Below are 12,500 nucleotides of genomic sequence, written 5' to 3'. Positions count from 1 at the left end.
ATGTGTATGAAAGGATAAATAAGTCTAGTAATAATTTGCAAAGGTTAATTCTCTTTGACAGAGCATGCTCCTGTTCACATGCACACAAAAACTCATAGATCAAGGCAATATTTATAGCCTTGGAAGGGCAAGGAGTAATATCAGTATAGATACTAGATACAGAAAATCTAGGTATAAATCCAGCCACTTACTTGGACTTTAAAAAGTATGTTTAAACTTGTGTACATATACCTTTAGATAACAGACTGTTTTATGTTAGTTTTCCCACATATAGTACTTTATCTCCCCTTCATCTACACACACACACACACACACACACACACACACACACCCTCCTGGATTGCCTTGATTTTCAGAACAGAAGCTAAAGGAAAAATATTTTTGCAAATTGTAGTAAGACACTGCAACTTTCCTTGCCATTCTTTTTTTTTTCCTCATTGAGTTTATTGGTACATTTTAGGTACACAGTACAGTTACATTCATCATTGGGATCTTGTACCTTTACAGGACAGACAGGTCTTGGTTCTCATTTTTTTCCCTTACCCCTGCCCTCCCTTCACCCGTTCCTCCATTCCCTATTCACAAATACTTTTCCTTATGAATGTATAATAAACCAATATTGATGTCAATTATCAAAATATTATGCAAAAACAAATTTATATGGCAAAAAGTTCAAAAAAATCTACTTATAACATTCAAGTATCACCTACCCTTTTGAGTGAATAACTGCTAAATGCATGCATGACCTAATACAAAAGGTAAAATAATATTGCAACACGTGAAATAAACTATAAAAATATACAAGTTGCATTTCTTTCCCAGTCCAATAATTTTCTCTCTAAGAACAGGAACTGATGTTTACTTTTCATTTGAAAGGTTAAACATACTCAAAAGCTCTAGTTTAGAAATGAGTAGAAGAAATGGCTTATTAGCCACTACCCATTTTCTATTGAAAATGAAAATAAAACAGTTTAAGAAACAGTATAAATTTAACTTAATCATAAAGTTACAATTTCTTCTCAGAATTGTATTTCCTTACTTAATATAAATACATACTAGTATTAATACAATTTTTAAAACACTGAATAAAAGTCAAGATAAAGGAGCAGTACTTCATACTTGAATTAATTCTCTAAGGTGCAGCAGAGGTAAGAAATAAAATTTATGAATGATGGAGACATAAATGTCAACTAACAAAAAATGATACTAATAGCCTTTATTAACAGCAATTGATACTGATACTGTTTATAGTTGATGTCAAGGCACTTCCCAACAAGGATTTTGATGGTAAAAGAATACTGGTCTAGAGTCAGATATACAACACATTTCATCTAATATGAAAATCATTTTTTATAATGTTTGAATTTAGGGGATTAATGAATGATTAATTTGCTTTTAAAATCACACTTTTACATACATCTAAACTGTACTTATATACGATGCAAGTAATGAACCATCCAACATTATTCCAGTTTCAATAATGATTATTTAGAAGGATAAAGTTTCTGTAAAAGATAATCTTAGGCCATCAATGTAGCTTTCAAAATTTATGAAGTTGAATGCAGATAAAGCTAAACTTAGCTTTAGGTGGCAGAAGTCCAGAAAGCAGAATTCTGTTTATAGTTCTGTTAGTCTGCTATGTGTGTGACCTAGGTCAAGTTACTTAATCTCCAAGGGCCTCAAATTTATTCGTATGAGACAAAGGTGACTTTTCAAAAAGCCCTTCTAGTTCTAAAATTTTATTACTCTTTCTCCAAATACTCCCACTTTTCTTGAGACTTCAATACACTGCTAGACTATGTGACATAAGCCAACTCCATCCCCGCCCCAGCACTAGACTAATGTAATTAGGACAGAATTCCAACTGATTGTAAAATAATGCTATAAAGGAACAATTATTTAAACTTTACGTACTATTTAATTTACTTTCTTAGTACTGGGGATTGAACCCAGGATCTTCACACTGAGCTACATTCCCAGCCCTTCTTATTTTATTTTGAGAGAGGGTCTTGCTAAGTTGCCAAGTTGCCAACTTGTCTAGATTGGACTGGAACTTGCTATTCTCACAGCCTCCCAGCGTGCTATGACTACAGGCAAGAACTGCCATGCCCAGCACTAAATTTTTTTGTTTTTTTTGTATTGGAGATCTAACTCGGGACCTGGTGCTTGTGCGCCAGGCAGAAGAACCACTGAGCTAAATCCTCCACCCTCCAGGACTAAAATATAAATAAAACTTGGTCTAAAATCATTCAATTCTAAAAGATATTAAACAAAACAAAAATTTAATACCTTAATTTTATTAATACTTCTGGATTTATAATTATTTAAGTCTATATTGTTGTAAGTAAAAACGGAACACAGCTTTAAATTTTCAAAGTGGATTCTTTCAAATATTTAATAATATGCAAACAAGAGGATAAGGATAATGATAGTTCTGACCTAAAAGAAAACACAGTTTAGTGTTTTATCCTTTAGTAAAACCTGTTATTATTTAAAATTGCCTAATAATTTGCATATACTTATGCAAAATAATATAGTATATTATTCCTGACCTTGGAACTGCAGAAAACAGAAACACATAATCAAACCATCATAATTTATTTACCTATTACACTTTGGCTAGAACTTTTTCTAAGACAACGGTGTTAATTTAATACAATATTTAAAAATTTAAATAATTCTAATTGAGATGTCTTTAATAGAATATCAAAAGCCCTCTGAAAATTCTTAATTTTTTCACTCAGCAGATTAATGGTAAAAATTTCAAAACTCATTAGAAAGTCACATTTTTTGACAAAAAAATGTAAAATATTTATTTGCTTGACTTTTTTATGAATTATTTAAAGCCAGTTAATTTTGTCCCTTTAGTGGTTCTCTAAGCAGACTGTGATGAATAAAAGAAATATTTAAGATTTTTGTGTCTATTCATTTTTTTCATGGACCAATAGATTTATATATACACTTTTCTAAATAATCTTACCATGTTTTTTTTCTCCACAGACTAAACTCTTTGAGGGCAGGATATATGTTTATCTTCATAATCATCAGAACCTAGCTTATTCACACATTACTCAAATAAATGCTAAGAAATCAAGTATATAATTAACAATATGGAAGAGCACAGTGTTTTAAGTAATGCACTGCTTGAAGATAACACTATTTCAGTGTTTCATTTACTCAGTAAACATTTCTCCTGAATTAGAATTGGCAAAAGCAGGAAGAGTCAATTTTATGGTGTTTTGTTTTATGAGAATTATCTGTCTCATAATTGTAGGAAATCCACTTATAAATAATGAAACATTTTAACGTTTTCTTGCTTTTCACTAACACTTGCTGTTTCCCTAAAACAGAAACTGTTTATAAAACAGCAACTCAATAAATAAGTCAGGAAAATAGTTCTAAAATATCTTTAATAGAACATCAAAGTCCTCCTTTAAAAAATCCTTAATTTATTAGAAATATAAATTCTAAAGAAGGCATTATTTTCTCAGTGAACTAAAGAATGAAATCTTTCATTGTAGCCAAGAGTGCTATCATCACTTCAACAAAGTATCTGTCATTAAAAAGTCAGTTCAGATTGGCCAGGGATTTAGCTCAGTGGTTCTGCTGCCTGCCTTGCAAGCGCAAGGTCCCAGAGTTTGATTCCCGGTTCCACATCAAAAAACAAAAAAACCAAAAATCAGTTCAGAGGGTTAACAATTCTTTGACAGGTGTTTCATAATAACAAAATAGGTCTGACCACCTTCACAAATCCATAGAACAAAAAATATACTGGTCACAAAGTAGAATTTAAAATAATTTTGCTTAGGTATCTACTACAGTAAGTGATTACGAAATTAAGCAATTCTTTATTTATTAAGCTAGTATTCCAACACCTTTTTTTTTTATTTGTTTGTTGGAACTTGGAAAAAAAACTTGGAAAAAAGTTAATAAATCAATCCTTGAAGTTGTTATGTAGGATTTTTAAAGCTTTAACCAAATCTAAAATAAGTACCACAGAAACTGACCTCACAGACTAGGATTAGCAGTTTCTTCTACAGATATGGTTGAATTATTAAAATATCATTAATAGAGACTGATAATGAAGATCTTATTGAAATACAGGATCAAGGAGGTCAGCAAAGAAATTACCCCTGAAACTCTCTTCCTCCAGCATTTATCATTCAAAGACATGTGCAGACAGATAATAATGCAAGTCAGTAATAAAAATTATTATTATTCAGATTTTGAATTCAAATATCTCTGGGGCAATGCATCATGCCTCTGTAGGTTACCAGAAAAGGAAGAAAGCATCTTTAGCCTAAATTTCAACCAGTATTTATTCTAAGAAACCTTACTTAGCCTATCCCATGGAACTCATCCAAAGGGAATATTCACATACTTGTTAATATTTGTTTTTCACCCACATGTATATTGATCTTAAAAATGTATCCACTTAAAAAATTCATAATCAATGATTTTTTTTTTTTTTTGAGACAGGGTCTCACTATGTACTTGAGACTGACCTGGAACTCACTATGCAGCCCAGGTGATCTCAAACTCACAGTGATCTTCCTGCCTCAGCCTCCCGAGTGCTGGGATTAAGGCATGTGCCACCATGCCTGGCCTAAATGAGTTACTCTTAATTGATGAAATGTTTGGGGTTTTTTTGCAATGAAGTGTCAATGCCAATGTATAACTACATTTACAGGAAGTATGGATTTTACTTATAAATGTCTAACCATCTTCATTAAATCATAGAGTGGTATTATATATAAATACAGAACATTATTAAATCTGGTAATGTGTGGTACACTGTACAATCGGTAATGTGTGGTAGACAACTTAAGTTTATTCTGTGGTTCAAACTGCTAACTTAAATGACAATGAACAAAAATTTCTAATAGAGGATATTTTAAGAAACCTAGGTATGGGATATAGATTACAGAGGCAAAGACTCATATTTTTCTTCTTATTTTCTCATTATTCCATTGTAATACTAAGAAATAAAGAACCTCAATGAAAAATAAAATGCTTAGGATTTGGGTTAGGGTTAGAGGTGAGGATTAGCTACACAAGAAGCTACTTTATAACCATATTTAATTAAATGTATATCAAAAAAACTATCACATAAATGTCATTTTATATGCTCAAAGCTAATGTGCAACTGAACTACATCTAAGTAGGAGAAACTTTCTTTAAAAATGAATTATTACAAGTATTTTAGAAAAATATTAGAGTGTCAAATCATTTAACACCTCAGGAACATAGTTTTTATGATGTCAGCTAAGCAACTCACAACTACTCACGAAGTTGAAGCTTTACTCTTCTGTTTGAAAATGCCTGAGGCCTGAGAAAGGGTGAAAAGATGGGATGCCAACTACATATACCATCAGTAGCTCCTGAAGTTGAAAGACATGTCCTTTCGAAAGGAAAAAATGTTGCGATAGGTACACTTGCAAATACTATTTTGGTTTTTTAATAAGAAATTTGTCTGCATTAAAATGAGAAAAATTGTCTCATAACTAAGATCTACAGTTAACTGACTTCTAGGTTGACCTAATAATTGTTAAAATGCCACTGATTTTTTGCTTAATCTAATTTATTAATAATTAATCTTAATCTAATAATGAAGTATATTAAAAATATCTGTTGCCTCTTCTTTTGATATAACTATAAACAGGAGATACTTATAAAAATGAATTACTTTTCATCCATGTGGCTTCTCATTTTCTTTAGTTTCTGCATGATGCTACTAGTTTCACTGCTGGAGATTGAAATGGGAGAAGGACTGCGTGTCTCCAAATCAGTTGGACCAGGACGAGTTGCTTTATTATTCTTTGTATCATCATCACTATGGGATTCCTGAAAACAAAAAAGAAGCAAAATTTTTATAAGGATCTTGAAGAGATTTTAAACATATCCATTCAAAATTAAATTTAAATTCAAAAACAATGTATGTAATAGTTGAAATTCAGATGTTAATTAAAGGACAAAAGCATTACACATAAAAATGGGTAAAGGTAATTTCTGTTATGTACATTTTTACCAAATATTGGTTGGTTGGCTTGTTTGTAATACCTGTAATGGTTAAAAAGAAAAAAAGAAAAAGAAACAAGCAAAGAAAGAGAAATTCAAAGAACTCCAGAAAAAATCCAAAAACAAGCCAGGCGTGGTGATATACTTGTATAATCCCATCACTCAGGAGGCTGAAGCAGGAGGAAGATCACCATGAGTTTGGTAATCATAAAGAAACAGCAAACAAAATTCAGCTTAAAAGAATTTTTTTTTTTGGTACCGGGGATCGAATGCTGGACCTTGCACTTGTGAGGCAGGCAGCGGCACCACTAAGCTAAATCCCCGACCCACAAAGTTCAGTTAGAGAAGGATCACTATACAAAATAAATGTCATACAGGGACTGGAGATTTAACTCAGTGGTACCATGCCTTCCTGGCAAGAGCAAGGTCATGTGTTCAATCCCCAGTTATGAAACAAAAAAAGTCATATAATCTTTTTGTTTTGTTTGTTTCTTACGACAGGGTCTCACTATGTAGTTGAGACCGACCTGGAACTCACTATGTAGGCCAGGCTGGTCTCGAGCTCACAGCGATCCTCCTGATTACAGGTGTGTGCCACCACACCCGGCCACAAAAATTTTTAATGTGTCAAAATCATTAAGAGCCAAGAATTTTTCCAGACTGAAGACTAAAAAGACATGAAAACTAAATGTCATTTTTGAAGTTACTTTTGCTATAAAAGTAACACTACTGTTACAAATGGAGACATTTGCAAGAGTCTATAGATTACATGGTAATAGCGTATCAATGTTAATTTGGCAATGTTCGGTGGTATGACTCAGGAAAACAGAATTACTTGTAGTGTGTTTGAAATTTTCCTGTAAGTTTGAGATTGTTTCAAAGTAGAGAACAATAGTGACTTAAAAACTACTATATAGCTTTAGATTTTATAACACTCTACTGACACGTTCATAGTATCTTAGAATTGACCTAAATTTTGTTCTTGTCTAAAGAGCTCCTTTGAGTCTTGTTGCATTGTAACATTACAATTGGATAGCTGAGGGCCAGGGATTTAGCTCAGTGGTTCCACCTGCCTTGCAAGTGCAATGACCTGAGTTCGATCCATGGTACCAGAAAAAAAAAAAAAAAAATTGAAAACCTAAAAAAAGCACAAAAAAGAGGAAATGGAACAAAAAAAAAAAAAAAAAAAAATTGGATAGCTGAAATAAGCATCATATAAAGAGGAAAACAGTCACTCCTATTAACTCTGAAGAATACATTTGGACTGTTATAAAAGATCAAAGCTTTCTGCTCCAATTTAGTTCACATTTTAAATTAATATAACAATCATATGGGGAGCAGTGGGGCATTCCCAGTATAGTATACAAAAAACACACACAGAACTTTACCCAACTTTGTTGTTATATTGCACTGTTTGAATACACATAGTCATCATACTAGAAAATGAGGTGGGGTATTAGCAAGCTACATGGGACAGAAAATAAACCAGTAATAACTCCATGTAATTTACCAATTTATTCTCTCCTGCAGACTTCAACTTCTCCTGCAATTTTATAGTGGTCTGCCGGATCCTTTCTATCTCTTCCTGCTGCTTAAGAATCAGTTGTCTTTCCTTTCGAGCTGCTTTATTGGCTTCTTGAAGACGTTTTATTTCTGCCTAAGGTTTGAAGAGTTAAGAAAGGGATTGAGATTTGAAGCAGTTAAGTCCAAAGTAACATTTTAAAAAGAAAAATCCAACAGTCATACATTACAAATACATAGTATTTCAAAAGAAACACAGTAACACTGCAAAATTTCATTTTAGTGAGGGAAAGTTATGTATCACTCTAAAATTGTTTAAAATGATCCCTTAATTTAAAAAAATTATAATTAAAACACACTGATAATTTACTAGTCCTTTTTAAACTTAACATATATCATCCACATTTTTCCACAAGGCTATTTGGTCTTTACATTTACCTGTTTAATATCTGCACATCAAGTAAACTTATTAATGTAATGCTAAATTCTTAGACCCTTATAATTTTTAACTATTTGAAATAATAATTTAAAGCTGTTAAAATTTAACAAAGACAATCCTTTTTTTCAAAAATTTGAAGTTTGATAAAAAAATTTAAAACTTACAGCAGTAAAAGATACATTGCCATTAATCCTCTTCTAAATACAACCCCTATCCCCACATCTTATCCCCTTGTTCTTGCTACTGTTTCAAACAATTTTGGAAGTTCTCTTTCACGACCATCTTTAGCTGCTCTGCTGTGGCTGGCTGCCTTAATGTCCTGAATCGATTCAAAATGTTTATTTCACAGTCATTTCAAGTATTGAGAAAAACCAGAAGTTGCATGGCACATATGGTGAACAAAGTGGATGAGGACAAACCACATCCTGCCTTTTTATGAACCTGTCTTTCTATTGGATGGCAACTGGCAGCAGTACCCATCATATTTTTTAATCACGTCTAGAAACACGTTCATAAAGGAGGACTTCTACAGCTGCTTCCAAAGGCAGCAAGTGTGATGGTATAAATATATTCAGAGCTAGGGGGATTAATGACAATGTGTCTTTCACTGTAATAAATATCTTAAATGTGAACATTCACCTTATAGTTTGATCATACTTTATAAATTTATCAATAAAGTATAACATTAAAATTTTACTTAGCATTATATTACATTTGAGAAATTTTTTGAAATTACCAGAAAATGTGGCAAGGTACATAATACAGATCCACATTTTAAAACTCCAAATTAACAACTGTTAATACTGTCATATTTTCTCCTAGTTTTTAATTAATAAAGAAATACATTACAATTTTGTAATGTATAAAGAACTATAACATTGCAGAGAAAACTAGTCCACAATACCATGATGTGACTCTTCAGAGGTAACCATTATGGAATTTGTACATTTCCTTCTTTTTAAATTCTTCCACAATTATTTGTATTTACTTGTAAAGAAAAATATATTGTTTGGTTTGTATGTTTTTTAATACATTGTAAGTAATATATGTATATATGTATATATTTTCAGTCTGACTTTACATACAGATATTCCCTTTTTTTTGGAGGCTGGGGATCAAACAGAGGAGCTTCCTCATTTGAAAACAGTGCTCTCTCACTGAGCTACATGCTCAGTCCACATACTGCTTTTGTTATCTCTGCATGTTAATTTACATCCTTTAAGGCTACATAAAATTACACTGGAGAAATATACATTTTACTTTTCCATTACTTAGGCTGTTGGATTTTTAAGATGTTTTTATTGTTTACTATTACAAATAATCCTATAATGAGGAGTCTTATTCTTGTTTATTTGGCAACATAAACAAATTCTCTAGAGCACCTATCTCAAAATGTGGTCCATGAGCTATTGGGTTTCCCTTCCCTGTGCCCTTTCAGGGAACTCCTAGGGTCAAACTAATTTTATCATACTCAGACATTACTTGGTCTTTTCCATTCTCATTATCTGATTAAATGTAACAGCTTGGTATGAATTTTAAGAAAATAATTATATTTTCTAAAACAAAAGAAAATTGTGAAAAACACAGTATTTAGATTTTTGCAAACTTCTTTATTGTCTGGCTTGATGTTTCTTAACAACATGCATTAGTCAATTGCAAAACATTGGTTCACTGTGTCATAAATATTTTCTAAATGTTAACACATTTCATTATACAATATTTAAAAGTCACGCTAATTATTATCACCATTAACTTCAAAAGAAAAATTATATAGTAGTCGTAGCAGATATAATTTTTCAAAGTTTTGACTTTTGTTGGGAAGTTTGAATTTTACCCTTGGCAACAAACACCAATAGGTGTTTTCTTTCAAGTAATTGGCACACTGTTTATTTTTGATAAACTATCTGTCAAATAACCAGAATTAAGTAAGTGTAGCTTGCCTATGAATCATTCGTTCAAGTAAAAATGATATTCCATGAAAAAAGGTGGCTAGTTCAGCCTGCAACTCAAACAGTTGCACAAATACTTTTCCTTGAGTTAATTACTGTACTCTGATGTCCAGTAAATGTGCTTAGTTTTAGGCTTCCCATTTATGTCACAGAACATATGAAAAAGACATGTACTCCAAGACTCAAATATAAACTTAATTTTTACTATCTAATCAGGATATTATTTTTAAAAACTTGCTTTTTAAAACTGCAACTGTGTGGTAGTGAAGAATATGATGATAACACAATCTGGTACAATTAATGCTAAGCCACCAGTAGTTTCACTCAGCATTGTTTTTCTGTCATTTCATATATAATGTTAACACACACTGAAAAGGAAAAATTCATAATCTAGTTTTTTTTTTTCTGTTAGATATCGAACCAAGGGCCTCATGCATGCTAGCAAATGCTCAATGAGCTAAACCCTCAGCCATTCCCAGATCATTATAAAAACCTGTGAAAGGTTTGCAAGGACACCAAGATTTCCACAGAGCATATTTTGAAATTTCTATTGGCTTATACCTGAGTTTGTGAAGCAATCAACATATAAATTTATCCAATTTGAATTTATAAGAAAGATGAGACTTTTCTAAGGAATTCTAGGAGGAAAAGGTTTGCTTGCCTTCTGCTATGGTTTGTCCCCCAAGGACTCATGTGTAATAGCACTGCCTGAGGTATTACTGGGTGGTGGTAGATACTTTAAGGGATAAAGAAGTTACGTCATGGGGGAGGTGTCCTTGAAAGGGATATCAGGACCTCAGTTCCTTATGTCACTCTCTCTGTGCTGCTTCCTAGCTGCCTTGAGGTGAGCAGCTCTCCTCTTCTTGTGATCCTGCCAAGATATATTTGGTCTCACTAAAGCTCAAAATCAGCATGAACTGCACCCTCTGAAACTGAGGCAAAGTAAAGCTTTTATTTTATTAAGCTGAGTAGTAAATGTTATATTAACAGACAGTTAACACATCTCCTAAGAATAACTGAATTGTACAAGCTAACTGTTCACTTTATTAAAATGGTTATTCTATGTTATGTGCTTGTTATCTCAGCAATGGAGAAAAAAAAGAGACATAGAAAAATGTTTTCTCCTTCTTGGATACAGTTGTACCAAATTACTTATTGTCATCTTATAGTACATATATTCTCAATCCTGGTACTTTTATTTCTATAGTGCAATTTTCCAAGGGTAGCCATCTGGATCAGAGTATATTCTGCATGTTTACTTTTTAAAAACCTGAAATATTACAAACAGGAAAATGAATCACACACCTTTGGGTTTAAACATGTAAATCAGTTTGCCCATTTATTTCAAATCTGTTTCAAAAATCATCATAGATGAAACCAAACTCCATCACAATCTCGAATTTATTCTCCAGAAGTATATTATGTGCTTTTGTATTTCTGACGCATGAGCAATTCAAGAGAACATATATTACCTGGTTTCTTTAAAAACTTGGTATAATATTTTACATATTCTTTGCTTTTCTATAAAAAATGATTTTATGATTGGACTTAATGCTACACTCTCCAATATGATAGTTACTAGCTACATGTGGCTAGCAGCTACTATACTGGATATACAGATACAGTACATGGCCATGATTTCCGAAATCTCTATTGGATAGTACTGATATCCAATGTATTCATTTTTTGCAGGAATGTGCTTTTGTTATGGTCAAGATCTAAAATGTTCCCCTAAAGTCTTGTGTATTCAGAGTGGAGCTTTTGGAAGGTGAATGGATCATGGGCTCACTCTACTACCAGTAGATGAATCCATTATTGACTTCAAAGCTAACTGCTAGGAGGTGGAGTCTGGCTGGATGGAGGTGGGTCACTGGGGAGTATTCTTGTTCCTGGTCTCTCCCTTCTCTCTCTGCTTCCTGGTTGCCATGGGGTGAGCAGCTTTCCTCTGCAAAGTCCTTTTAACCATGCTGTTTCTGCTTTGGAGTCTGTTGACCAACAGCTGAATCCACTGAAGCTGTGAGCCAAAATAAACTTCTACTCCTTTAATTGTGAGTGTTGGGTATTGCATCCTAGTGACAGGAAAGTGAATGACACAACTTGGTTCCATCTATTCTCTTACTGATTACATTATTTCCATTTTCTCGTGAATATGTGTGAAAGTTCCTCTAGGATAAACACCAAGACAGAACTGCTGAGTCATATATTCTGTCCTCAAATTGGCATAATAAATGCTTTCAAAATGGTTATACCAGTAGTACCACCACCAGCTACCCAGAGCTGGAATGGCAACAACGGAGGGGGAAGGTCCCACATTCACATTCTTCTGAGCATCTGTCAAGTTCTGATACAGCAAAAACAGAAGACTAAGGAACTAAGTCAGAATTCTCAAAAGCAGAGCAGAAATCCCAAGTCTTTTGTCCTGATTAAAAAAGGGTTATCTGCGTTTTAAGTGAAATCCCTAGAGGGCCAAAATCCAACACAACATGGCAAAGCAGAAGTAGATTGAGTCTTAGCAACTCTTCCCCCACCCCACCGATTTTATTAGGGCAGGCAGGGGAGAGGGGGAGAGGGGG

General features: G+C 33.0%; 1 protein-coding gene across 2 annotated transcripts in view; it reads right to left on the bottom strand.

The window, feature by feature from the left end:
* The window catches only part of Cep350 (centrosomal protein 350), a 174,405-nt gene that overhangs the window by 64,382 nt on the left and 97,523 nt on the right, over window positions 1–12,500 (bottom strand). For both annotated transcript variants that reach the window (XM_033762122.1, XM_010630274.2), the window contains exons 26-27: window positions 7,529–7,675; window positions 5,687–5,844 (exon numbers count right to left, since the gene is read on the bottom strand). In XM_033762122.1, the coding sequence (XP_033618013.1) occupies window positions 5,687–5,844; window positions 7,529–7,675 (305 nt within the window). The remainder of the gene's footprint in view (window positions 1–5,686; window positions 5,845–7,528; window positions 7,676–12,500) is intronic.

This window comes from Fukomys damarensis, unplaced genomic scaffold (assembly GCF_012274545.1).
Source record: "Fukomys damarensis isolate Sample0158 unplaced genomic scaffold, DMR_v1.0_HiC HiC_scaffold_11, whole genome shotgun sequence".
Lineage (NCBI taxonomy): Eukaryota > Metazoa > Chordata > Mammalia > Rodentia > Bathyergidae > Fukomys > Fukomys damarensis.
The sequence above is the reverse complement of the archived record's forward strand: the minus strand, read 5'-3'. Positions and strand labels throughout refer to the sequence as shown.